The 25,081-nt window shown below is 51.2% G+C and overlaps 2 protein-coding genes across 4 annotated transcripts in view; one reads left to right on the top strand and one right to left on the bottom strand.

The window, feature by feature from the left end:
• Positions 1 to 5,426: 5,426 nt before the first annotated feature.
• On the bottom strand, positions 5,427 to 12,615 carry FOXA3 (forkhead box A3). The gene is made up of 2 exons (XM_029202441.1): positions 12,426 to 12,615; positions 5,427 to 7,077 (listed from the first exon to the last, which is right to left on the bottom strand). Exons 1-2 carry the CDS (start codon positions 12,492 to 12,494, stop codon positions 6,094 to 6,096), a joined length of 1,053 nt encoding a protein of 350 aa, XP_029058274.1. The 5' UTR covers positions 12,495 to 12,615; the 3' UTR covers positions 5,427 to 6,093.
• An 885-nt stretch (positions 12,616 to 13,500) lies between these two features.
• SYMPK (symplekin) overlaps positions 13,501 to 25,081 on the top strand; it is a 35,806-nt gene continuing 24,225 nt past the window's right edge. For 2 of the 3 annotated variants that reach the window (XM_029202387.1, XM_029202409.1), the window contains exons 1-8: positions 13,501 to 13,586; positions 17,688 to 17,811; positions 17,957 to 18,022; positions 19,321 to 19,374; positions 19,469 to 19,542; positions 21,218 to 21,344; positions 21,986 to 22,235; positions 23,895 to 24,065. In XM_029202387.1, coding sequence (XP_029058220.1) covers positions 17,707 to 17,811; positions 17,957 to 18,022; positions 19,321 to 19,374; positions 19,469 to 19,542; positions 21,218 to 21,344; positions 21,986 to 22,235; positions 23,895 to 24,065 — 847 coding nt within the window. In that variant the 5' untranslated portion in view covers positions 13,501 to 13,586; positions 17,688 to 17,706. The remainder of the gene's footprint in view (positions 13,587 to 17,687; positions 17,812 to 17,956; positions 18,023 to 19,320; positions 19,375 to 19,468; positions 19,543 to 21,217; positions 21,345 to 21,985; positions 22,236 to 23,894; positions 24,066 to 25,081) is intronic. The other variant, XM_029202397.1, reaches the window with a different exon arrangement.

Here is a 25,081-nt window from a genome sequence, read left to right as displayed (position 1 = left end):
TCAGTCACCACTGTGTCCCCAGCATTGCCCCGCACTGGCAAGTTTAAAGGATGGATAAATTAATGGACTCCTTTCTTTCAACAAATGTTTATTCAGCATCCACTGTGTGACAAGCCCTGCAGTAGGTGCTGTGGATACAGCAGGGAACAGAGTGCAGCCCCTGTTCTCATGGAGCTGACATTCAGGTGGGAGATACAGACCCATAAAATGTGACAGCCATGGCGGTAAATCCTAAGAAAAAATAAACCAGGGAAAGGAGACAGAGAATTATGGAGACTGGTATTTTAAAGAGGGAGGTAGGGGGAATTCCCTGGCAGTCCAGAGGTCAGCACTCCATGCTCTCACTGCCGGGGGAGTGGGTTCGATCCCTGGTCGGAAAACTAAGATCCCATGAGCCACGTGGACCGGACCAAAAAAAAAAAAGAGGGAGGTAAAACTGAGATGAAACTAAAAACTAAGGGAGGTGAGTGAGCGAGCCACGGGCAATCTAGGGAGATAGCAGCACATGCAAAGGCCCTGAGGTGGGAGCCAGCTTTGTTCATTCCAGAAGCAAGGTGACCAGTGCAGCTATGGCATGAGAGAGAGTCTTAAGATTGAGGTCAGAAGGATAGTAGGGTAGGGAGCGTTGGGGGCCCTGTCTGCCATGGTAAGGACTGTGGATTTAGTTTTAATGGGAACAAGTAGAGGGTTTCAAGCACTGAGGGAAGGGATGAAGCAAATGAGACAGAAAAAGCAAGGAATCAGCTGGGATGGACAGCATCCCGTTCACCTCTGTGTCCAGGGCTCAACAGAGGGCCTAGCACAGATGCCCAATGACAGTGTGTGCACGAGTGAATAAGACCCAAATCGACAGAGAAAAGAGTCAGAACGACATTAGATGGATGGACAGACTCCCAGGGAGAAGCCAGGTAAGGACCCGGGGACGCCCAGGGACAGCAGACACAGACAGACAGCAGCTCAGCTGAGAAGTCCTATTCCTTCCAGAACCCTCCCCACCCGGAAACCTTCCCTGCAGCTGGAAAAATTCCCCAGGCCCCCCTGCCCGCCTTGCCCTGTGGCGTGCCCACTCACACCTCAGGCAGAGGAAGCTGGCAGGCCTCACAGGAACCTTTCTGTGAGGGGGGAGTAGAGGCGGGCGGGCGGGCGGCAGGGACGAAGGGAGAGGAGTGGCAGGCGGGCAGGCAGTGGGCAGCAGCTACACAAAGGCCCCAGTGTCTGCCCCTCCTGCCCCCGGGTACAGATATAAATAATATGTACATATACCTTTAAATACACACACACACACACACACACACGCGCGCGCGCGCGCGCGCGCACACACACACACGCGCACACACACACACACACACACACACATCAGTGGGCTGGGGTAGGAGGCTGGGGGCCACACCCTTCCCTAAGGACCCTGATATGGCAGAGGTCTGCTCCTGTGGGGCTTGGGGGCTCAGAGACCCACAGAGATAGTGACCAAGACTGAGAGGCTCGAGCTGAGAGGGACACAGGGACAGAAGGGCGAGAGAGAAACTTACAAAGTGCGAGAGACAAACAGAAAGAGACTGGCCGACTGCGACGCCGAGTTAGAAACCAAGACTGGCTCAAATGGAGACAGATCAGGAAAGCAGAGAAATCAAACTTCGCTGAGAAAAGACAGAAAAAGTCAGAGGTAGAGGGGCAGTGACAGAAGGAAGACACGGGTCATTCCTGAGAAAGGCAGAGCCACAGGGAAACCCAGCTGAGAGGAAGTAGGGACAGAAAGAAGCAGAGAGGCCAGCAGACATCCAGAGAGGGACAGAGAGAGAGAGAAGCCGGCAGGCAGGCAGGGCCAAGGCTGGGGGCTTGGGAAGGCTGGTGACCGTGGCGGGGGGAGGGTCAGGGCACGTCTCCAGTTTAGGGGCACCGCCTGTGCAGCTCTGGTCCAGCCCAGTCCAGGGCAGGCTAAGGGGCAGGGAGTGGAGGTGAGGGAGGTGGCCCTTGGGTTCCGGATCTTTGTGTTTACCTGGGGCAGTCATTGCAAACAGGCGCCCAGCCTGGCCCATGGCAGAGTGAGGGTGGGATGGGCTGGGCCCCAGCTCTGGGCACCAGTGGGCCCGACACGCCCACCTGTGGCCTGGGTGGTGAGTAACACACACGGTGACACCTGGGTAGATGGTGACACATAGGGGGACAGACACGGTGACACACAGGGACAGATATAGGCAGACCCAGAGTGTCTGAGACATAAACAGACACACAGAAGCCAGTGACAGAGACACACTGTAATAGACACAGTGACAGAGACCAGGACACAATGATGGGCAAACATAGTGTTAGGCTTAGAGACACAGCAACAAAACACAAGGACAGAAGACACAGTGACAGACACAGAGAAGACAATGATAGAACAGTGACATACATGTATACCCAGTGACACAGCACTGCAACACCTACAGAAACCCAGTGAGAAGACACTGACACAGAGACGTACAGGCACACACAACACACACTCACACACTGAGCAGACAAGTCATGGAGTAACACAGAAGCCTGCAAACACCTTGACATTGACACAGACTCATAAACCTCCCTGGCTGCTGGCTTCTGGGGTGCCCCCTCGGCCTCCAGGAGCAGGGTGTGAGTGGCGGTGACCATGACGGAGGGCTTGGGACCCCAGGGCCCTGCTGTGTCGCTGTTGCCCCTCCTATGCTCTAGAATAGCGTCCTGGTTAAGGGCACTGGCTCTGAGCCTGGGTTCAAGTCCTAGCTCCCCACTCACTACCTGTGTGACCTTGGGCAAGTCACTTCATCATGCCTCAGTTTCCCCAATAATAAAATGGGTGGGGGGAAGGATTGGGTCTATCGATTCTGTAAGGTGCTTACATAATGCCAGACACATGGTAAGCCCTAGTAGCTGTTATTATTATTTATTATTATTATTATTTTCATTATCATCATCTCATGTCTTCTGCCCACAGGGGGGACCCTGCCTTGGCCTCTGTTTCCCCACTCACGGCCCCTCCCTTGGACTATGTCACCTAAAGCCCACAAGCCGTGCCCAGGTCCATCTGTCCCAGCCCAGGCTTCTCTGTGTCCCCATGGCTATCCCCCATCCTTGATCCCTAGCGTCCTCATGTCTGTCCATGCGTCCCATGTCTGACTGCGGTACTTTTCCATTGCTGGCCACCAGCCGGCTGTCCCTGGGGTAGGGGTCACACCGGCCCACGCCAGCCGAGCCGGTGGCCACCAGACACCCTGACGGATGGCCCCACCCTCCCCCCCAGGACCCTACAACAACACCCGCCCCTCCGGCCACCTGAGGTCCCCACTGGGGCGGCCTGAGGCCTGAGCCTGGGGACAGGAAGCCCCAGGCCTGGCTGCCCTGAAAGCCTCTTTCAGCCTGGGCCTCCTCCCGCTGCCACCGACTCCTCCTGCGGAATAATATTTGGGCTGTTGGCCGGGGGGCGGGGGCCAGATCCGGAGGCCGCCTGGGAGAAGCCAGAAACCGCAGGGCTTCCTGCCTCGGGCCGGCATGACTCTGGGAGAGACCCCCAGGCCCGAGGGAGGGGGGTGGGCACCCAGGGAGACTGAGGGCCTTTCTCTCGACACCAGTTGTTTTTTCCAGGAACCAGGAGGAATTCCCCAGCCTGCCCAGGACAGCGAGGCTGGTGGGACGGCTGACTGGGAGCCAGCATGGCAGGGGGCGGAGGGGGGTGACACGCAGCCGGCAGGGCGGGCACGGTGACAGAAATAGAGGGCCTGGCCTGCGAGGTGGCAGGTAGAGGCGGAAACTCAGGGAGCTGGGAGAGAGAGACCGGAGGAGGAGGAGAGAGGCCAGAGAGCCTAAGGAGTGGGGGGAGGAGGACCCCAAGAGAGGAAGACCCGGAGCCCCCAAGGGAAGGAGGGAGCGATCCAGAGGCCCAGACAGAGGGAGGATGGAGTCGAAGCCACGGAGAGGATGGAGAGAGAGAGCAAGGCAGAGAATACGAGAGACAGAGGCACAGGGGATGAGCAAGCATTTTCCCATAAACCAAGGGACAGACATAAAGGCACAGAGAGAGAGGTAGGGCCATAGATGACACTAAGAAACAGAGAAAGATGGACACACAGGAACTGGGAGAAACATCTCCCCCCCACCCCCGCTCCCCGCTCCCTCTCTCTGTCTCTCACACAAACCACACACACACACACACACACACACACGCGCGAACATAAATAGACAGCCTTTGGTCTTTGAATGACTGACTGACTAAATGAACGAGTGGCTAGAGAGCCAACAACCAAGTAAGACAAATGCAAACTAAGGAAATCACACCCGCTCCAGCGTGGCGGAATGACCTTGGCCCAGTCCCTTCCCATTCTGGGTCTCTGTTTCCACTCTGTGAAACGAAGGGCGTGAGGAACACAGTTGCGTTTCACAGAGCCATCCCTTGGAACATCTGAGCCACAGATATCAGACTCAGAGCCCAGGCAGAGACCTGGAGGAATAGAAACACCCAAACCCCAAACCCAGAGGCTCCCAGAAGCCCCCAGCACCTGAAGGAGGACCCAGCTCCTTTCCCACACACCTGCACGTGAAAGAGACAGACACACCAGGGCCAGTCAACACACGCTCACACACAGCCACAGCAGAGACAGACGTAATACACAAAAACGGACATACTTTTTAAAAAAAATACAGACACATGCTGATTCCCAGACATACACATGAAACACAAAATGACCCACAACGCCGATGTAGTCACACGTAGACTCTTTAAGGCAGCAGGTATGTAGACAAATGGACATACAGAAACACACATCCAACAGAGTGAGACCCAGAGGGTCCCAGGGATAGGTGTATAAGAGAACCACACACACAAAACAATAAAGGAAACACGCACACGAATCTGATATCCCGAGACACCGACAGTAAGCACATACCCAGGGGAGGAACACACACACAAACTCAGACAGTTGAGGGATACAAACAATAGAGAACACCCTGCAGCAGACCACAGGGACCTCAATGGCCGTAGTGATGTCCTATGACCCACAGAGGCACAGGCGCACACATGCAAACAAACTAGCACACACCCTGTCTCCTTCAATTAGCACCCTGTTTGTCCCTTCTCCTCCTCCTTAGCTTAACCAAAACTCAAGCAGCCCCTGGGCTCCCTGAACCTCAGGGCTAGGGGCATGTGTCTGGAGAGTGGGGGTAGGGAGATGGCCTTGGTCACTGCACAGCCACCTCCTCCTGCTGCCCTGGCCCCACTGCTGCAGGGGCTGCTATCTGTGAGCAAACTGTCCTTGGGGTCAGGGACAGCAAAGAGCCAAAGGTCAGGTCGATGCCTCCCCCAGCCCTTCCCCCAGAGGCAGCCAGCTCTTGGGGGCAGGAAGGAGAGGGGACAGGGGACATCAATTCAGGTGTTCAAGCCTCACAGGGCCCACTCGCCAAGGAAAAGAGACATTCAGTAAGAGGCAGAAATGGTGCCTTTAATGGTCATACACAGCCAGTATCCCTCTTCCCAGGCAAGAACCAGACTTCAGTAGAAATTCCCCACACCCTAACCAGTCCTTTCTGGTTTCTCCTGGACCGGCGCGGGGGATGGGCTCCAGAAAAAAACCAAGAAGTATCCGCATCTCCATCCCTCACTCAACTCACACCAGACAGTGATGACATGACCAACACAGGGGCTGCTGGTGGCCATCATGCCGCACAGTGGTGCACTGGTTATGTCAGCCAGTAAAGATGGTGGCCATCACAGCACCCAGTGGGCCAGCGTCACCACCACATCCAAAGGATCACCCAAGGGGATGTGCATCACAGCACCCAAAGGGCCAACCAACATGTCATCCCAGACGGTGGCCATCACAATACCCAATAGATCAACCAATAACATCAATCAACATGGCAGTCTTCACAGTACTCAACGGGCCCGCCAAGATGTCAATGGCAGTTATCACAGTAGCCAGTGGGTCAACACGATGCCCACAGAGATGGCAGTCACCACAGTGAGTAACAGACCAGCCAAGATGTTAACTGACAGGACAAGCAAAGTGTCCCCAGGAGGATCAGGCCCCAAGAGCCTGATGGTGTGAGCTACAGCCATACCCCACCCACCATGTTCCCACCCCCCTGCTAGGACGCGTTAAGCAGAGAGCGGGAATAGAGGCCCTGGTAGTAGATCCCGGGCTCCCCACCCTCCGCCCCGTAGCCCCCAAATCCCACGTCCAGTTTGGGAGGTGCTGGTGTCTGTTCCGACATCAGGTTGTTGATGGAGAAAGGGTGGTTGAAGTTGTAGGGTGCATCCAGCTTCAGCTCCCCTGGGAGCTCCAGGCCAGTGAAATAGGGTGTGGAGGATGGGGGTGAGCCACAGTCCAGAGTCCCCACATCTTCCCCACCCTGGGCCTCAGGTTCGGGGGCTGGAGGCTGGGCCTGCGGCGGAGAGGCGACTGTGGCAGCGGGGGTGGTGGTCGAGGAGGCTGACCCCGCACTGTTCCTGGAGGCAGAGGTCCCGCCGCCCCCTTTCTTCACCTTCTCCTCCAGCTTGAAGCGCTTCTGGCGGCGCAGGTAGCAGCCATTCTCAAACATGTTACCTGAGCTGGGGTGCAGGGCCCAGTAGGAACCCTTGCCCGGCTTGTCTGGAGAGCGCGCCACCTTGACGAAGCAGTCGTTGAAAGACAGCGAGTGGCGGATGGAGTTCTGCCAGCGCTGCTGGTTCTCCCGGTAGTAGGGGAAGAGGTCCATGATCCACTGGTAGATCTCGCTCAGGGTCAGCATCTTGCCCGGCGCCTGCTGGATGGCCATGGTGATGAGCGAGATGTAGGAATATGGCGGCTTGGCATGTGCCAAGGGCCGCCGGTACCCTTTCGGTATCTCCTTCCCATGCACCAGCCCTGGTCCCGGGCCCCCATACCCTGAGCTGCTGCCACCGCCACTGCTGGCACCCAGGCCTGGGAAGGTGGGCCCCAGGGGTGCTGGGGGCGCTGGGGGCGCCAGGGGTCCAGTGGTAAGTGGGGAGGCAGGGAGCCCCCCCGGGGGGTAGGGAGAGCTCAGAGGGTTCAGGGTCATGTAGGAGTTGAGGGGGGCCATGGTGGGTACTGGGGTCACCGGAGAGTAGACCTATAGGGAAAGAAAGAGAAACGGCGGGTGGTGAGTCTCGACTCTGTTGGTAAGCAAAGGGTCACTGGACCCATTGTGTGTCCATCTGTCTATCTGTCTTGCCTCCTCTGTAAACAGCTGTCTGTTGAAGTCTCTCTCTTCCCCCCCTCCTCGTGCACCTCCCTCCCTGACCCCATCCCCCCACGCTCCCATATACTGAAGCTCACACTTTAAGTGGTTCTCAAAGTGTGGTCCAGGACACCCTGGGGAGTCTCCAAGACTTTTTTGGGGGGAGTCTCCAAAACTATTTTCATGTAATGAAAGATATAAGATATGACTAGCCTTTTTCACTCTCTTTCCCTCATGAGCGTACAGTAGAGTTTTCCAGAGGCCACATGACAGGTGATATTGCAATAGACCAAATGTAGAAGCAGCTAGGAAGATGCAGCTGTCTTCTACTGAACCAGACACTAAAGAGATCTGCAAAAATGTAACTGTGCCATTCCTCTCACTAAATGTTTTGAAATAATTATTTTAATAAAAATACATTGCTTATACTAACACATTGTTGCTATTTTAAAATGAATTAATGCCTATTTTTAAAACACCTCAGTTTTAATTTTGAATGCTGTTAACAATCAACATAACCTCGATCAATAAAAACTGTTTGGGGTCCTCAATAATTTTAAGAGTGTGGACTTCCCTGGTGGCGCAGTGGTTAAGAATCTGCCTGCCAATGCAGGGGACATGGGTTCGAGCCCTGGTCTGGGAAGATCCCACGTGCCACAGAGCAGCTAAGCTCACGCGCCACAACTACTGAGCCTGCGCTCTAGAGGTCGCGAGCCACAACTACTGAGCCCATGCACCGCAACTACTGAAGCCCGTGCGCAACTACTGAAGCCCATACTCCGCAACAAAAGAAGCCACCGCAATGAGAAGCCCACGTGCCGCAACGAAGAGTAGCCGCTGCTCGCCGCAACTAGAGAAAGCCTGCGCGCAGCAACGAAGACCCAACACAGGCAAAATAATAACTTTAAGAGTGTAAAGAGGTCCTGAGACAAAAAAAAAAAAAAAAAAAAAAAATCAAGAACTGCTGATTTATCTAATAATGGAATCTATATGTGTACTTTTTTTTTTTGATGTGGACCATTTTTAAAGTCTTTATTGAATTTCTTACAATATTGCTTCTGTTTTATGTTTTGGTTTTTTGGTTGCGAGGCATGTGTGATCTCAGCTTCCCCGCCAGGGATCGAACCCGCACCCCCTGCATTAGAAGGCAAAGTCTTAACCACTGGACCGCCAGGGAAGTCCTTATATGTGTACTCTCTGTCCATCTAGCCATCATCTTTTAGGTTATACAATTACAGTTTTTATAGATCAAAAGCATTTGAAAATCAGAGCTCACATATTTCTGTTTATTATATATCATCAAATCTAAGACATCACTTTGTAAGCTGCAGTATTATTTTAAGTATCAATAAGAATGGAAAAAAACACTGTCAATTATAATCCCTAGACACCATTGACTGTAAAACCCATTCCATTTTCAGATATGTTCAAATGGGGAGAAAATGTGCCTCTTAGCTCAGTGAAATACAGTAGACATTGCTATGTCTTTGTAAGTAACTATATAGTCTCTCAATTGTTCAATATTTCTTGGCCTACTCTGTGCCAGCACTGCTCCAGGCACTTCACAGCAAAGGTCTGCTTTCATCTTTACAACCACACTATGGGGGAGGCACTATCATGCCCATTTTACAGCTGAGCAAGCTGAGGATCAGAGAGGTTGTCCAGGGGTCACACAACAAGAAAGGAAAAGAACGGGGATTCTGAATCCAGGCAGTCTGGCTCCAGATCGGTGTTCTGGATCAAGATATAAAAGCAATGACCAAGACAGACTGAAATGCCTGCCCTCAGGGAGCTGTCAGTCTAGCAGGAAGTGAACAAGATAAGCAAGGAAAATAGGAAGCATGGTGGATGGTGATTTCTCTTTCTGTGTGCAGTTTCCCCTTTCATCCTCTGTCTTCCATCCTTTCTCTGTCAATCTTCCATCTGCCTGTCTGCCCCGCTCCCTCCCCCTGAGGGAGGGTGGTCTCATGGCACTGGGGGGGTGCTATAGCTCTGGTGGGAGCCACCTCTGCTATGAATCAGTGTGTCCCATCTCATTCCCTTGTCACTTAAGTGTCTGCACATCCAAAGGTCCAGAGAGAAAAGGGAAATGCCAGGGTCACTCAAGGAGTCAGGGGCAGGTGGTAAGCAACCCAGGTCTGCGTTCTAGTAGAGAAACTCTCCCCTCTCTCTTTCACATGACTTCCAGGTAGTTCTTTTCTCCTATGTCTCTGAATCTCCCTGTGGCTCTGTGTGTATCTGTGCATCTCCTTCCCTGTCTCAGTACCTCTATACTCCTTCCCTCATCCCCTCCCCACGCCTGTCTCTCTCCCCTCCCCATGCTCTCTCCCTTTCTCTCTCCCTGTCTCTCTCCTTGTCTTTCTCTCTCTCATCTCCCCCTCCTCTGCCTTTCTTTCCTTGTGACTCTCCCATACCCCATCTCTCTCCCTCTGTCCCCCCCTCATCTCTCACATCTTTTTCTCCCTGCCTCGGCACTCTCTCTCTCTGTCTCTCTCTACCCCACTCCTCTCCCACCCTGTTCTTTCTTTCCCCTTCAGCACGTCTTTGCATCTCTCTGCCCCTTGCTTCAGCACCACCATCTCCCCAGAAGTCTCACATTGAAATTGGAGCCACAGCTACTTCCCTCCCCCACGCACTGGTCTCCCCCCACCCCCCCACCCCGCCCCCGGGTTGGCTGGTTCTCACCCCTCCCTAAGAGTAAGGGAAGAGGGTCCTTCAAAGAGAGGGGAGAAGGTGATGGACTCAGGGGATCCACAGAGAGGTCCTAAATCCCTCTACAACCCCCTACATTTCTCCAACTCAGTCAGACTCTCCTGTATCACAGAGGAAGACAGACTGGGATCCCAGAGCCCTTCTCTTCTGGCTCCCCATCCACCCGGAAGTCCTCTTTGAGGTCTGACCTCAAGCACTCCAGCTGCCCTAATCCACCCTAGGCTTTCACATGCCTGGGGCTGGGATGAACCCCCAGTGTCCGGGTCTGAACCGGATCTCCCCAGCAAGGGCGGGGCTGAGATTGGGGGGGGAGGCCCTCAGGGGACCTGCACGCCCACCCCAGGAGGCTGGAATTTCTCCCCTTTCATTTCCTTATTGTCTCTGGAGGAGGGTGTGACAGGGAGCAGGGGGCAGTGTGAAGCTACAAGCTCCTTTCTAACCCTGGTCCCAGCCTAGGACCTCAAGCGGCTCCCCCCGCACGCCAAGAGGCTTTAGGTTTTCCACCTCTAAAATTGGGGAGCAGTTGGACCAGCTGATCTGTGAGAAGCAGAGGCCAGTGGGGATGCCTTAGGGCAATAACTTTCCAGTTTCCTTCCAGACAGGGAGCCAGCCTGGGGAGGTCAACATCACCCCAACAGGAGGGTGGGTGTGGTGGACAAGAAGCAGTTTGGGGGCCCCTTCAGTTCTCAGTTGCTGAGTGAGTGCACGTGTTTCTCCCCACATTGTTCTGACCCAGGGGGAGGAGGTGGTTCGGTTGATGGGAAAGCTGAGGAGACCCTCACACAGTATGTCCATTTTCAGCCCCCTACATGTCAACTCTTCCAAAATACGCACTCAAATGCTGACTATCTCTAGACTGTCCCTCAATTTCAGAGACAATTTCCACCCAAATTGTCCCCTACCAAATGTCAGGTTTTGCCCCAAATAATGACTTCTTCAGCCTAGACCCCTGCAATTTACTTCTTAAGATATGCCTCCAGAACACTGATTTGTAGTTGGTACCCTTAAATCAGGTCCCCAGACTCTGAACTATGTGGGGGCTTCAGCTGGGATCCCCCAATACCTGGGAGTCTCCACCTCCAACCTGGTCTCTGCCTTCCCCACCATGTAACTGACATCTCCAGCTGCCCAGGCTCCACCTCTCAACACTCCCAATCCCTTCTCTGCACCACCCCACGTGCACCTCACACCTCCACAGCCCCAGGACTGGCCCCTCCTGGGCACCTTGCCAAGCCCCGCAGGCCTGGGTATTCAGGAGTCTCACCCTACAGCTTCAAACCCCAGACCCAGGACTCAGGCACTCTGGGGCCCCTGTAAACCCCAGATCTTGGTCTCTTTGGAGAACTCAACCATTCCAGTCCCATACCCCACCTCAAGCCCACAGTCCCCTTCCATCAGAAACCCAGGTATCCAGACCCCCCATAACCCTCTGACTAGGACCCCTCCACTTCACAATGTTGACTAGGCAGAGAGCACGCTCAGGAGTCCTTGCAGCAAGAGGACCGGGAGTTAGACCTGGGGAGGGACTTCCCAGCGGCTAAGGTGAGCGAATTAAGATACATCCCTGCCCCCTACTCCAGGGAAATCTTGTCTGAGATGGGACTGGTGAGGACATTAGCAATTAGTGGAGATTGCTGGAAGGTGGAGTGGGGGCGGGGATGGGGGGTGCGAAATCTGAAACCCTCCAGACTCCAACAAGGAGAATCCCTGCTGAGGGTCTCTGATAACAATTAAACCACTGAAGTTCAGCTGGGAGGGGTGAGGGTCATTAGTAGGGATGGGGGGCAGGGGTGGAGACCGACCCCTCCACTGCCAATGCTGTTGCCGACATGCCCTGATCTCAGGATCCCGACTCTGACCCCTATCTATCCGAGCCCCAACTCTTAAATCACCTGTTATTTCACACTCCCCAGACCAAGCTTCATCTCTGAGCACCTTCATCTCTTATACCCGAGCACCAACCCCCATTTCTGACTTTGACGTAGTCGCAGCCCCAATCCTTATCCCGGAACCCCAATTCTTATTTCTACCCCAGACCCCCATCTTTAACACTAATTTCTAACCCTGAGCTCCCAGCTCAGATTTCTCTTAATGGTGACCTCCCTCTCCCATCACTTAGTCCCTTATATTTTCCCCAGTTTTGAACCCCATTTCCTAATCCCCCAGCTCTGTCCGTATCCCGGAGTTCTGAGTCTCATCTTTGGTCTGTTAATTTTAATTCCTTGTACTTTGGGTCCCTGACACCCAGTCCTCACATTTAAGCTATGACTTGACCCTTGCCTAAATCTTCCTGACTCCCGTTTAAGCCCTCACTCTGACTAGCCTGCCTAAACCGCGCTCCCATGCATTGTCCCCCGTCCCTGACTCCTACACCTGGCCTCCGTGTCTCTAGTTTCTCCGCTCCCCAATTCTATTTGGGGCCCCCACTTGAGTCCACACCCCGGTTCTTGCCCCCATTTAGGCCCGCACCCCGATTCCTGCCCCCCCCCCACCCCCCACTTCCCGCTCCGCCATCCCCGAGGACACACCTCGCCCGCCTCCGGGTAGAAGCTCCACTCGGCCAGGTCATGGGCCTCCATCTTCACCGAGCCCAGCATCCCCCGGGCCTGCGCCCCCACCCGCCCCCGCTCCGGCCCGGGGGGGAACCAAGCGCTTCGGATCTCTCAGCCTGCACGGCCTGAGTTCCGACCGGCGCCCGTCCGTCCGACCGCCCAGGGTCCCAGCCTTGCCGAGCGCCGCGGGAGGCGGCCACGCTTTATAGCCGGGACACCCCCCCCAGCCCCCCCGCCCCCCCCGCCCTCGCCCTCGCCCTCGCCCGCCCTGGGCTCCCCTCCCGCCTCCCCGAGGGCGGTGCGCCCGGTTTGGGGCGCCCCCTGCGGGATTGCGAGGAGAAAGACCTCAGGCGCCGGGAGCCGCAGCCCGGGGACGCGAGAGCTGGAGATGGCTGAACGAGTGAGGAGCTACAGGTGGGAGGCATTGCTGATACTAAAAGCCTCGAGGGCAGAACTCTAGGGCCCTTCCATCCAGGGGTTTCATCATCTCGACAGGAGCAGGCGAACAGCCAGAGCCCAGCAAGACTGCCGCAGAGTAAAGGAGGCTCAGAGCCGAGTGGTCTCCATGGGTCCCGACGTGTTACTATAAGAACCTGTAGAAGCTCCTCGAAACCACGTTTCCCATTGGACGGACTGGAAGACTGAAGCTTCTGATAGCTGGAAATGCTCCATACTGTGTAAATGGTCAGCACCAAGGGTTGAGGGGATCGAGGCCTCTGCTCAGACCCCGCTGAGGAGACAGACCACCTTCCAGACCTAAGAGCTTCGCCTCCCGGACTCTCCACTCTCTCTAACACCTGCCGTCCAGGGACCCAGAACTACTGTGAACTCCATTTCCCATAAGCCTCTATCCCCCTTTCCTTCCCGACCCCGTCATAGGACTACATTTCCCAGGAGGTATGGCTCCCGAAAGCCGGAAATGAAGGGCTGCCCCGGCGTCGTAGGGGGCGGAGAGCGGAAGGCCGGCCGCGCGGCCGAAGGTAGGGGCGGGGTACTGCCGCAGAGTGGACTCCATTTCCCAGCGACCCTCCGTGCACAGCGCATGCGCAGTGTCACGGCGTCGAGCGGAAGATGGCGGCGGCGTCTGTGAAGAGGCGCTGCTGAGGGGGCGCGAGGGGTACGGAGGCCTGAGCCGCGGTGAGAGGGGGGGGGCGGCGTGGGGGCCCGGGGACGAAGGGAGGAAGGACCCTGAAAGGGCAGGGGCGCTTCCGGGGGGAGTGGGGACGCTGAGAGGGGAAGGGAGCAGTGACGCTCGGGACCCCAGTTTCTTCCCCAGTTCTGGACCCTCCCGTGGCTTCCCAGTGCCCTCAGGGCAAAGTTCCAACGTGGCCCCCAAGGCGCGTCCGCCCAGCCGGCCTCGGCTCTGCCTCTTTGCTCGTTCCTCACGTCGCACAGCTGCACTGGCCTTTCGGTTCCTCAGACTCGCCATACGCCTTCCCGCCTCAGGCTTTTTGCACATGCCGTCCCCTCTGTCTGCAACATCCTTTTACTCATTCCGCCTGGCTGACTCCCATTCATTTTTCGGGTCTGGGCACCAACGTCACTTCCTCTGCGAAGCCCTGCTTTCCCGCTCTCCGTCCCGAAATCCGCCTGTTAAACGCTCCTATAGGTTCCTGTGCCTTTCCTTCATGTCACTTGGCGGGGGGTCTCATTTGTTATTGGACCTTTATTTGTGTGGCTCTTTAGTTCTGTCTGTGACCATGAGCTCAGCGTTTCCCAGTACAGCGCTGTCACGCCGAAAACTCCCAGTTAATGTTCGTTGAATGATGAAAGATTTTCGTGGGGCCACTCTGTGTATATGCGGGGAGTCGTCATATTCCCAGGTGGGAGTAGGGCGGTGGGACCGGGAGGGAAGGGGAACCAATGATTGTTGGTAATAGCAAAAGACTACAAACACCCCAGATGTTCTTTAGTAGGGAGACTGGCAGAGGAGGAAAACAGATAACAGCCACATAATAAAATATCATGCAGCTGTAAAAAGGAATGAGGGAAGGGAGGCAAAAAAGGAATGAAATATAGAGAGTGGGCTCCAGCATATATTAAGTGAAAAGCGAAATGAAAGACAGTGTTTATCATACGCTCCCTTTTTACAGAAGAAAAGGAAATATGTATATATGTTTAAAAAATAAAGAAAGAAACCAAAAAGTGGAAGAGGAAGAACATGGTAAAAAGTTTGGGTGGATCAATGTGAAAGGTTCATCATGAAAAAGTTCACTGTGTTCTGATGGGAAACAGCAGTATACTGGATTGTTGGGAACAGACCTAGCAGGGGGAAGCAGTTCCTTTAGAGAAGCAGTCCAGCACAGCAGTGAGAAGGCTGGATTCTGCAGCCATACTGCTAGGTCTACATCTTACAGGTTGTGAGCCTTTGATCAAGTGACTTTACCTCCTTGGACTTCAAATTTCCTCATCTGTAAAATGGAAATTAAAAATAGTACTTACCTTGGAATCTAGAAAAATGGTACAGATGAACCTGTTTGCAAGGCAGAAATAGAGACACAGATGTAGAGAACAAACTTATGGGCACCAAGGGTGGGGGGTGTGGGATGAATTGGGAGATTGGGATTGATATATACACACTAATATGTATAAAATAGATAACTAGTGAGAACCTGCTGTATAGCACAGGGAACTCCACTTTGCTGTACAGTAGAAACTGATGCAACACTGTAAAACAACTATACCCCTATTAAAAACACAGTACTTACCTCAAAGAGTTGGTGTTGTGAGGTTTAAATAAGTTGCTAAGTTACTGTATGTGTTAGAATTGTGTCCAGCACATGTTAAATGTTCAGTAAATATTAGCTGTTATTTTTCAAGCATTCTAGAGCCAAAGGGTAGGGATACTAAGCCCAGTGATTGTTGAAGCCCTTTGGCATTCACTTAGCAGATTGTTTTTTTTTTTTTTTTTGCGGTACGCGGGCCTCTCACTGTTGTGGCCTCTCCCATTGCGGAGCACAGGCTCCGGACGCGCAGGCTCAGCGGCCGTGGCTCACGGGCCCAGCCGCTCCGCCGCAAGTGGGATCTTCCCGGACCGGGGCACGAACCCGTGTCCCCTGCATCGGCAGGGGGACTCTCAACCACTGCACCACCAGGGAAGCCCCACTCTGCAGATTTTTATTGAATACTTACTAGGTGCCAAGCTCTGTTCCGTGCTGGGGATAGAGAAAGTGAACACACACACACACACAACACACACGCACATCTCTGCCCTCATGGAGCTTATAAATATGTAGTGTGTTGATAATAAATGCCATGGGGAAAAATAAAGCAACACAGATGGGGACGGAGAGGAAATGGAAATTTGAAATGCGATAGTCAGAGAAGACCTCACTGCTGGGATATTTGAGTTGAGACCTGAAGGAAATAAGGAGGGAGGGAGTTGTGCCAGGCTGTGAGGGGAGGGATATCCCAGGCAGAAAGAAGAGAAGCCCTTGGAGGAGAAGGCTTGGAGGAAGGGGTATGATTGGCATGATGACAAGGAGGCCAGTGTTGCTGGAGCAGGGAGAGCTGAGAGGGAAATGAGGGCAGAAGTAGAAGGGGCCAGATCACATAAGGTCTTCTAGGTCTTGGTGAGGAGTTGGCTCTGACTCTAAGCAAGATGTGGGGATGACAGGCAGCAGGGAGACTAGGAAGGAGGTTGTTGGATGGTCATTCATTCAGCAGATACCTGTTGAATAAACTGCTGTGTGCAGTATATCTCTTTCATAAGATGCACCTTTTTCCACCCTCCTCAAATTATTGTTAACAGTTTATGCAGTAGCCTTCTGAAACTAATCTACTCCTCAAAATAGTTCTGAGAGAGAAACACTGTTACCATCCGTGTTTTACAGAAGAGGCAGCTGAGACCCAGTGGTTTCTTGCCTCGGTCATTCTGTGTATACATACACAAACTGGACAAAAATCAGTTTAATTGTATACATTCTTCTGTGATGCAACAGGCTGTGACTGTCATCTTTTCATCATGATAATACATTGAGATCCATCTTTTTTTTTTTTTAACTATATTCTCCCTTTTCTACTTTTTGGTTTTTCCTTTCAGTTTTTTTTTCTTTTTTTAACATATACACGTATTTTCCTTTGTTTTGTAAAAAGGGAGCATACGGTAAACATTGTCTTCACTTTACTTGCTTTTACTTAAAATGTGCTAGAGCCCACTGTTTATCAGTGTATATAGAGATTTTCCTCATTCCTTTTTTTTTTCCTTCCCTCATTCCTTTTTATAGTTACATAGTGTTTTATTATGTGGATGTATCATAGTTTTTTGGCCAGTCTCCCTATTTGAGAACATTTGTGTTGATAATAGTCTTTTTTTTTTTTTTAATAAATTTATTTATTTATTTTTGGCTGCGTTGGGTCTCATTGCTGCACGCGGGCTTTCTCTAGTTGTGGCGAGCCGGGGGTACTCTTTGTTGCGGTGCGCGGGCTTCTCATTGCGGTGGCTTCTCTTGTTGTGGAGCACAGGCTCTAGGCGCGCAGGCTTCAGTAGTTGTGGCTTGTGGGCTCTAGAGCGCAGGCTCAGTAGTTGTGGCGCTTGGGCTTAGTTGCTGCATGGCATGTGGGATCTTCCGGGACCAGGGCTCGAACCCATATCCCCTGCATTGGCAGGCGGATTCTTAACCACTGCACCATCAGGGAAGCCCGATAATAGTCTTTTGCTATTAGGAATAGTGCTGTATTTGATACCTTTCTTATTTGTTAATTTTGCCAGTGTGACTTTGGGACAGATGCCCAATAGTCCCCCGCCCCCGGCCTTTTAAAGCACAACTCCATAGTAATCCAGAAAATGGCAGAAATATAATTTAATTAGGCCTTCTCTGATGTATTGAGTACTTACGACGTACAGGACTCTGACTGGTGCTCCTCAGAGCTATGTTTTAGAAAGCTTGCTCTGGTGTCCAGTCCAGAGTACAGCCCTGATGGAGAGACAGGAGGCACTGAGACCAGTGCGTGGCTGCTCTGTGTTCATTTGTTCAGTCATTTAGCAGGTGTTTGTGGTCAGCCCGTTATGTGTAAAGTACTGGAGGTGAGGCTCGGTACTCCATGAGGTGCTGCCTCTGAGCTGGGAGACATCAGTCTCCCCCAGGTTGCAGCCTCATGGACACGTACAGTCTGATCCAGACTCTGGAAGGGGGAGGGGCTTCAAAAGACCCAATAAAGATCCAACAGGCTAGAAAGGAGGGTTGAACCCTTTGCAGCTAGTGAGGTAAGGTGCAGAGCTTGATCTGTCTTCTCCAGGGAGTACCAGGCAGCAGCCATGGCAGGCAGCAGTGGGGATAGCGTCACTCGCCGGAGCGTGGCATCACAGTTTTTCACACAAGAGGAGGGGCCGGGCATTGATGGCATGACCACATCAGAGAGAGTGAGTATGGAGAGAGGGGTTTGGAGTGGGGAGGCACAGGCCCTGTCTTTGGGCCATCCACCTCTAGGTGGCAGAACCCAGGGAGCGCCGTCAGGGCTGGGCTGGCAAGGTGAGTACTGTCACATGCCTTTCACCTTCCTTCCAGGTGGTGGATCTCCTCAACCAGGCAGCACTGATCACCAATGATTCAAAGATCACAGTGCTCAAACAGGTGAGGGGAAGGGGGTGATGCTGGGCTAAGCAGGACAAGGGGAGCCAGGATGGGAACCTCTGGAAAAGAAGGCACTGGTAATAACACTAGTGTCCACAGTTAAGCACTTGGGATATGCCTGCCATGGGGCTCAGTGCTATTCGGCCACGCTATCATTTAATTCTCACAAAAACTCTATGAGGCAGGGCTCTTCCCTGTTTTATAGAGAAAGAAGCAGAGTCTCAGAGCTTAAACTAGCCCAAGGTCACTCATAGCAGCTGGCTGAACTAGGACTTGATGCTGGATTCAGACTCCAAATTCTATGCTCTTGATCCTCGTATTTGCTCTCTGCCAGGGTCCTTTCCAGTGGGGAAGACATGCAGGTGACCAGACAGTGAGGACCCAGAGTGGGCAGGGATGGGATGGAGGAGTCCAGAGGGGTGTGGAACCCAGAGGGAGCTTCTGACCCAGCCTAGCAGTGGGGAGTCAGGAAGAGCTTTTTAGAAGAGGGATGTCTGAGCTGAGACCTGGATGATACGGAGAGAGCCAGGCTAAGTGAGAGAGGGAGAGTGTCTTGACCAGAGGGCATAATAGCTTGTACAGAAGCAAAAGAGGGCATGGGGAATTGGGGAGGCAGGTGGAGTTCAGAGGTTGGGAGGTCAGGTTGCCTGGGTGAGGACCCCAGTTCTACTTGTTCAGCATGTGGCCTTGGGTAGTCGATTCCACCTCAGCAGTAGAGTGGGGTCCTGACGGGGCCTCTCTCGTGGAGTGGTTGTCAGGGCTGTTCAACAGTGCCTTGGGTCATAGGCAGTGAGCTTCTGTGAGAATGTTTTTGGGAAGGGCTTATTCCAAAGAGCCTGGCAGGTACAGGGGCCTCAGAAAATGTGTTCTCATTGTCATAAAATGCCTGATGAATTGTGACAGTTGAGTGGGAAGTAGAAACAGAAGGAGAGTGGAGAGAGTTGCTGGGTGAGCCTCAGGAAGGTAGAAGTCCTGTAGCACTTCCCTCTTTTCTTTAGCCTCCATCTGTAACGCGTACTCACTATCCACCAGGACCTGCGCCCTGTAGCATCTTCTTGTTGAAGCCTCACAACAGCCCTATAAGTTGTTGTTTACGATTCCCATTTTACAAAAGAGCAAACTGAGACTCAGGGGAAGCCATTTGCCCAGGCCATGGTAGGAGTGGCAGAGCCAGGATCTGAACTGAGCTTATCTGCTGCCTACCCCCATGCTGTTTTCTCCTACATGTTCCTATCTGCACTGATTGGACCCTGGTTTTATATGTGTGTTCCTCCTTCCCATCCCCAATCTCCTTCCAGGTCCAGGAGCTGATCATCAACAAAGATCCCACACTACTGGACAACTTCCTGGATGTGAGTGACCGACAGGAGAGAAAGGGTGTGGGTGTAGGGATAAGGGAATGGATCCTGGGGCAACTCTGACCTACCTTCTTCCTGACCTTGGCAGGAGATCATCGCTTTCCAAGCAGACAAGTCCATTGAAGTGCGCAAGTTTGTCATCGGCTTCATCGAGGAGGCATGGTATGGGGTGGTGCAGGGAGCCCCTGGGAGCACCCCTGCTGGAGTCAGCCTCTTTGGTGTCTGGCCCTGCCCTGAGAGTCTTGCCCTCTGCTTCTCAGACCCATTCTCCCTCCCATGCACGGTGATTCCCCAGCAAATATTTAATAAGGTCGAAATCTTGAACTCATCCACAGTTCCTCTCCTTCTCCCACACTTCACATCTGCATCATCAGTAAGGACTATCGGCTGTACCTTCAAATTGTAAACAGCATCTGACAGTTTTTCAGCTACTTCCCTTGGTGTACTAAGTACTTTACCTACTTTGTTATTCGATCCTCAGAATAACACTGGATTATTTGTTTGGCACATTTAACTGAAGACAGAACTGTGACTCAGAGAGGTGAAATGAGTTTCCTAAGGTCACACAGCCAGTATGTGGCCATGCTGGGATTTTAACCCGTGTCCCTAACACCATTGCCCAAATTCTCAGTCTCCACCTTTTACTGGGAGAATTTTTTTTTTCATTTGAGGTATAGTTGATTTATAATATTAGTTTCAGGTATACAACATAGTGATTCAGATTTTTTATACATTATATTCTACTTAAAGTTATTGTAAAATATTGGCTATATTCCCTGTGGTGTACAGTATATCCTTGTAGTTTATTTATTTTATGCATAGTAGTTTGTACCTCTTAATCCCCCTACCCCTATCTTGCCCCTCCTCCCTTCCCTCTCCCCGTTGGTAACCACTAGTTTTGTCTTTTTTTTTTTTTTTAAGGTATAGTTGATTTACAATATTATATTAATTTCAGGTATACAACATAGTAATTCAAAATTTTTATAGATTATTACTGGGACAATTTGTGGTAAGTTTTCTGAGTTTGCCAAAAAACTTTTTGTTTGACAGATATGTATCGCATAACTGCTATGTGCCAGGCATTTGTGTCAGACTGTAGGACTATAACAGTGAATAAAAACAGGTATCGTTCCTGCCTTCATGTAGTTGATGGCTGAGTTTCATATTTTTGACTGATTAGCTTAATAATTAAATTCAGATTGTAACGTGTTATGAAAATACACATTCTGAGCTCTAGGTGTAGCCTTGAATTTATTCATTCACTGAATAAATATTTATTGAAGGCCTTTCATTTTTTCCTTCAACAAAAAATGAGACTCTGCTAGTACTCAGACTAGAAAGGGTCCCCCACTTTCAGAGCCCTCAGACTTAGGTAAACAAATTAGTAAACAAAACCAGTGACTACATAAAGCAGACTGCTTTAAAGTAATAATGGCTAATATCTATTGAATGCTTCCTATGCTTTTCTAAGAGCTTTACATGTGTTGTTGCAGTTTTCACAGCAAGCCTTGAGGTAGGAACTGTTCTAAAAGACAGAGTTGCTTATCCAGACTTACAGTTGTCTGGCTCTGCTGCACCTTATGTGAACAGTAGGGCCCTAATAATACAGAACAGTGGGGGTTACAGGACCAACCTAGACAGCGTTTGGGGTCAGCTCTGTCTGAAGGTGCCAGGCATTGTTCTCAGCTTCCAGCTGTGCTGGCAAACAAGACAGGTGTCCACCTCCATTCCAATCTCCTGACACACTGACCCTGATTTCCCTTTCCTTGTGGACCCCAGGCTCCCATCACCTGCCCAAAGACCACCTTGATCTTGCCCTTTTTCCTCCATCCCCTAGCAAGCGAGACATTGAGTTACTGCTGAAACTGATCGCGAATCTCAACATGCTCTTGAGAGATGAGAATGTGAATGTGGTGAAGAAGGCCATCCTCACCATGACCCAGCTCTACAAGGTGGCCCTGCAGGTAAGAGCTCCCTCCCCACCTGGGGCTGTCCCAGCCTGACAGGTCTCATTTACAGACTCATCTTTTAGAGTTCAAAACCAGCATCAGATCAGATTCGTTATGAACAAGACGTGCTGTTGATCTTTAGGAAAAGACAACAAAGGGGTTCTAATGTCTAATGGTCAGGGAGTTGCCATTAACCCATCCTTCCATCCATCTGTCCATTCATTTGTGCATTCAACAAACATTCCCTGAGTACCTCCTTTGTGACCAGGATGGGCCAGCCAGGTCCACACTGTTAATGTGATGTACATTAACATTAATGAAAGGAATGAACCCATTTAATCTCTGCCACCACCTTGTGAGGTTGGCACTGTTGTTCCTCTGGCTTCCTTAAGATCTGAGTCTTCATCACTCTGGGTTGTCACTATCTGTGAACCTCGTGAGGGCAGGACCAGACCTGGCTTGGTCACCACTGGGTCCTGTCCCCAGCATCACCTAGCATGGGGCCAGAGACAGAGTTGTAACTCAGTGAACATTTCCCCAATGAATGTATTCATCATCATTTATGGATCTCTGGGAGTTGGTGGAGTTGGTGGTTGATATCTTTTCCCCATCTGTCCGTCCGTCCGTCCGTCCGTTCCTCCCTGGCCCACTCGCAGTGGATGGTGAAGTCACGGGTGATCAGCGAGCTCCAGGAAGCCTGCTGGGATATGGTGTCTGCCATGGCTGGGGACATCATCCTGCTGTTGGACTCTGACAATGACGGCATCCGTACCCATGCCATCAAGTTTGTGGAGGGCCTCATTGTCACCCTGTCGCCCCGCATGGCCGACTCGGAGGTGCCCCGACGCCAGGAGCACGACATCAGCCTGGACCGCATCCCTCGTGACCATCCCTATATCCAATACAGTGAGTGCCACCTATCAGCTGGTGCCATTTGTCAGTCACTGCACTGGCTCCCTTCCTCCTCCTCCTCCCCCTCACTCCCTTTTTTCTTGGTTTTTCATTTCTGGAGTCAGTTTAAAACAGTGCTTAAGAGCCCTGATGCTAGGTTCAAATCTCACCACTTACTCATGTGAGCTTGGGCAAGTTACTCCTCTCTGAACTTTATCTTCTTTTTGTAAAATGGAGGTGATAGTAGTACCCCTTTCACAGGTTTGTTGGGAGGTTCCATGAAGACGTGAGCACTTAGTAGTAAATACTAGTTAGTTTTACAGTTTTTCTAATTGCAAATTATAGAAGTAGTAGATTCACGTTACTGAAATGTCAAGCAATAAATATAGAGAGGTATAAAGGGAAAATACCCCCTCCCCCAGTCCTGCTTACCAGAGATGAATACTGCTAAGAGTATTGTTTTCTTTCAGACTTTTTCTATGCAAAGATATTTATATGTATATATTCATAGTTTCTGTGTCTGTTGGCCCTGTTTTTACAGAAAACAGGGCCATGCTTTATACTTTCAGCTGAGAGGCATTAGAGTGTAGTGGCTTGTGTTTGAATCTCTGCTCTACCATTGAGCAACTGACCTATTCTCTCTGATCCTGTTTCTTCATTGGTAAATTGGGGGTCATTATTATGGCATCTACTTTAGGATGTAGGTATGAGCATTTGGTGAGTTAACGTGGCTGGCATAGTAAGCATTCCACAAAAATTAGCTCTTCTTATATGTTGTTTGACAACCTTTTTTTTTTTTTTTTTTAATTAATTAATTTGTTATTTTTGACTGAGTTGGGTCTTCATTGCTGCATGCGGGCTTTCTCTAGTTGCGTCGAGTTGGGGCTACTCTTCGATGCAGTGCGCGGGCTTCTCGTTGCGGCAGCTCCCCTTGTTGCAGAGCACGGGCTCTAGGTGCACAGGCTTCAGTAGTTGCGGCACGCGGGCTCTAGAGCACAGGCTCAGTAGTTGTGGCACATGGGCTTAGTTGCTCCATGACATGTGGGGTCTTCCCAGACCAGGGCTCGAACCCGTGTCCCCTGCATTGGCAGGCGGATTCTTAACCACTGTGCCACCAGGGAAGTCCCATGACAACCTTTTAAACTAAATTATGTTGTTACATCTTTTCCTAACAATATCATGTTCAGATGCTACAAAATATTCCACAGTATGGTTACATCGCATTCTATTTTTTATTCACGATTTCAGATAATGTGGCATACAGTATGTTTGTGTAAGAAATGTCAAGATATCTTTCACAGTTGTTAAGAGTTAACTTTTGGTGACTGGATCAAGGAGCAGAACTTTCAGTTCTTTGTCTGTGTGTGTACAGACATATAAATATTCAAAGTTTTACATCAATGTAGTTCAGACAGTTTCCTTATAGTTGGATATTTTAAATTATTTCTACTTTTTCACTATTGCAAGCCCATGCTTTGAGCATCAGCTCTAGATTTTTGTACTCATTAATAGTTTTATAGTCAGACGCATCAGCCATTAAATTTTCTGTGTTTTTTCAGCCATTCATAGCCATCCATGTATGAGGATCTTTCTCCTTTTGGTCCCAAAGGCTGCTGTCTCTGGAGGCCAGGGGGAAAGGGCCCTACTAACTGGTTCTCTTCTCTCCCTCATTAGATGTGCTGTGGGAAGAAGGCAAGGCAGCCTTAGAGCAATTGCTCAAGTTCATGGTGCACCCCGCTATCTCCTCCATCAACCTGACCACAGCCCTGGGCTCCCTCGCTAATATTGCCCGCCAGAGGCCCATGTTCATGTCTGAGGTGATTCAGGCCTATGAAACCCTGCACGGTAAGTTGGTCCCCTCCTTCTCCCCTTCGCCTGTCCACAGACCAGTCTCCTCTTTTCTGAGGAAATGTGAGCTAGGTAGTGGGCCCATAAGGGATTCATCATCAATCTAGTAGGTTGTGGACACAGGGAAGGATTCTCTAGGTTAGACATGTATATTTAGGTGGTTGCATGTGACAGAAACTTGGTTCAAAGCTGATTTTAATATTGAGGTATGTGTGGGTGAAATGACCTGGTTGGTGTCTGTGAAGTATTTTAAAATACTCCAGCTCTTCCCTTCTCTCCCCCAAAAAGCAGGGAGGATCGATGTGCCAAGATCAGCAAAATATTGATGGGTACATGGTGATTCATTATACTGTTTTCTCTACTTTTGTGCATGTGTGAAAACGGAAAAGTCTGGAGTTGAGGCGTGAGTGTGTGCAGATCATGAATCCCTCTGCATCTCCTGGCTCTTGTGTGTGTCTTTCCTTGGGGTAGCAAAGATGGCCCCCAGTTGTTACAGGCTTCCATTCCATCTCCTTGGCAACCCCACGGGAAAGAGAATGTCTCTTCCCAATCATTCCAGCAAAGGTCCAAGGGCTCATTGTTTCTGATTGGCCAAGAAGATATTGTGAGCCTATCTCTGAGCCAGTCACAATGGCCAAGAGATTGCAGTGTTCTTACTGGCCCTGAGTCTCTTGCCCACTTGGACTGAGAATGGAGCCGAGGTGGTTCCCTCAAAGGAAAATGGGAGTGTTGCTGGCTGAGGAAGTGGGAAGGGATGCTGGGCAGGAAAGATTGCAGGCATCCTCTTTCTCTCTGGAACAGGGGAGGCTTACTTGTCAAGGTGATTCTTAGACATTAGAAAGTCATTCTGGTGTCAGGGACCAATGATGAACTGTTGTGGCAGTTCAGTTGGGACATTCTGGAGGTGATTATAGCCTTCCCCAGGGCAAGCATGTTGGAATTTCCAGACCAGAGATGGAGGGAGATGTGACTATGTTTAATGAAAGGGAAGGTGAGTTTTCTCGTTGTTTTAA

This window comes from Monodon monoceros, unplaced genomic scaffold (genome assembly GCF_005190385.1).
Source record: "Monodon monoceros isolate NGI ecotype Baffin Bay Population unplaced genomic scaffold, NGI_Narwhal_1 Super_Scaffold_10, whole genome shotgun sequence".
NCBI classification, from domain to species: Eukaryota; Metazoa; Chordata; class Mammalia; order Artiodactyla; family Monodontidae; genus Monodon; species Monodon monoceros.
The sequence above is the reverse complement of the archived record's forward strand: the minus strand, read 5'-3'. Positions and strand labels throughout refer to the sequence as shown.

Excerpts from the sequence above, each read along its gene's own strand:
- FOXA3 (XM_029202441.1), bottom strand. The coding sequence starts at position 12,494 with ATGCTGGGCTCGGTGAAGATGGAGGCCCATGACCTGGCCGAGTGGAGC. Across the intron at positions 7,078-12,425 it reads TCTACCCGGAGGCGGGCGAG|GTCTACTCTCCGGTGACCCC; the intron begins GTGTGTCCTCGG and ends CTTTCCCTATAG.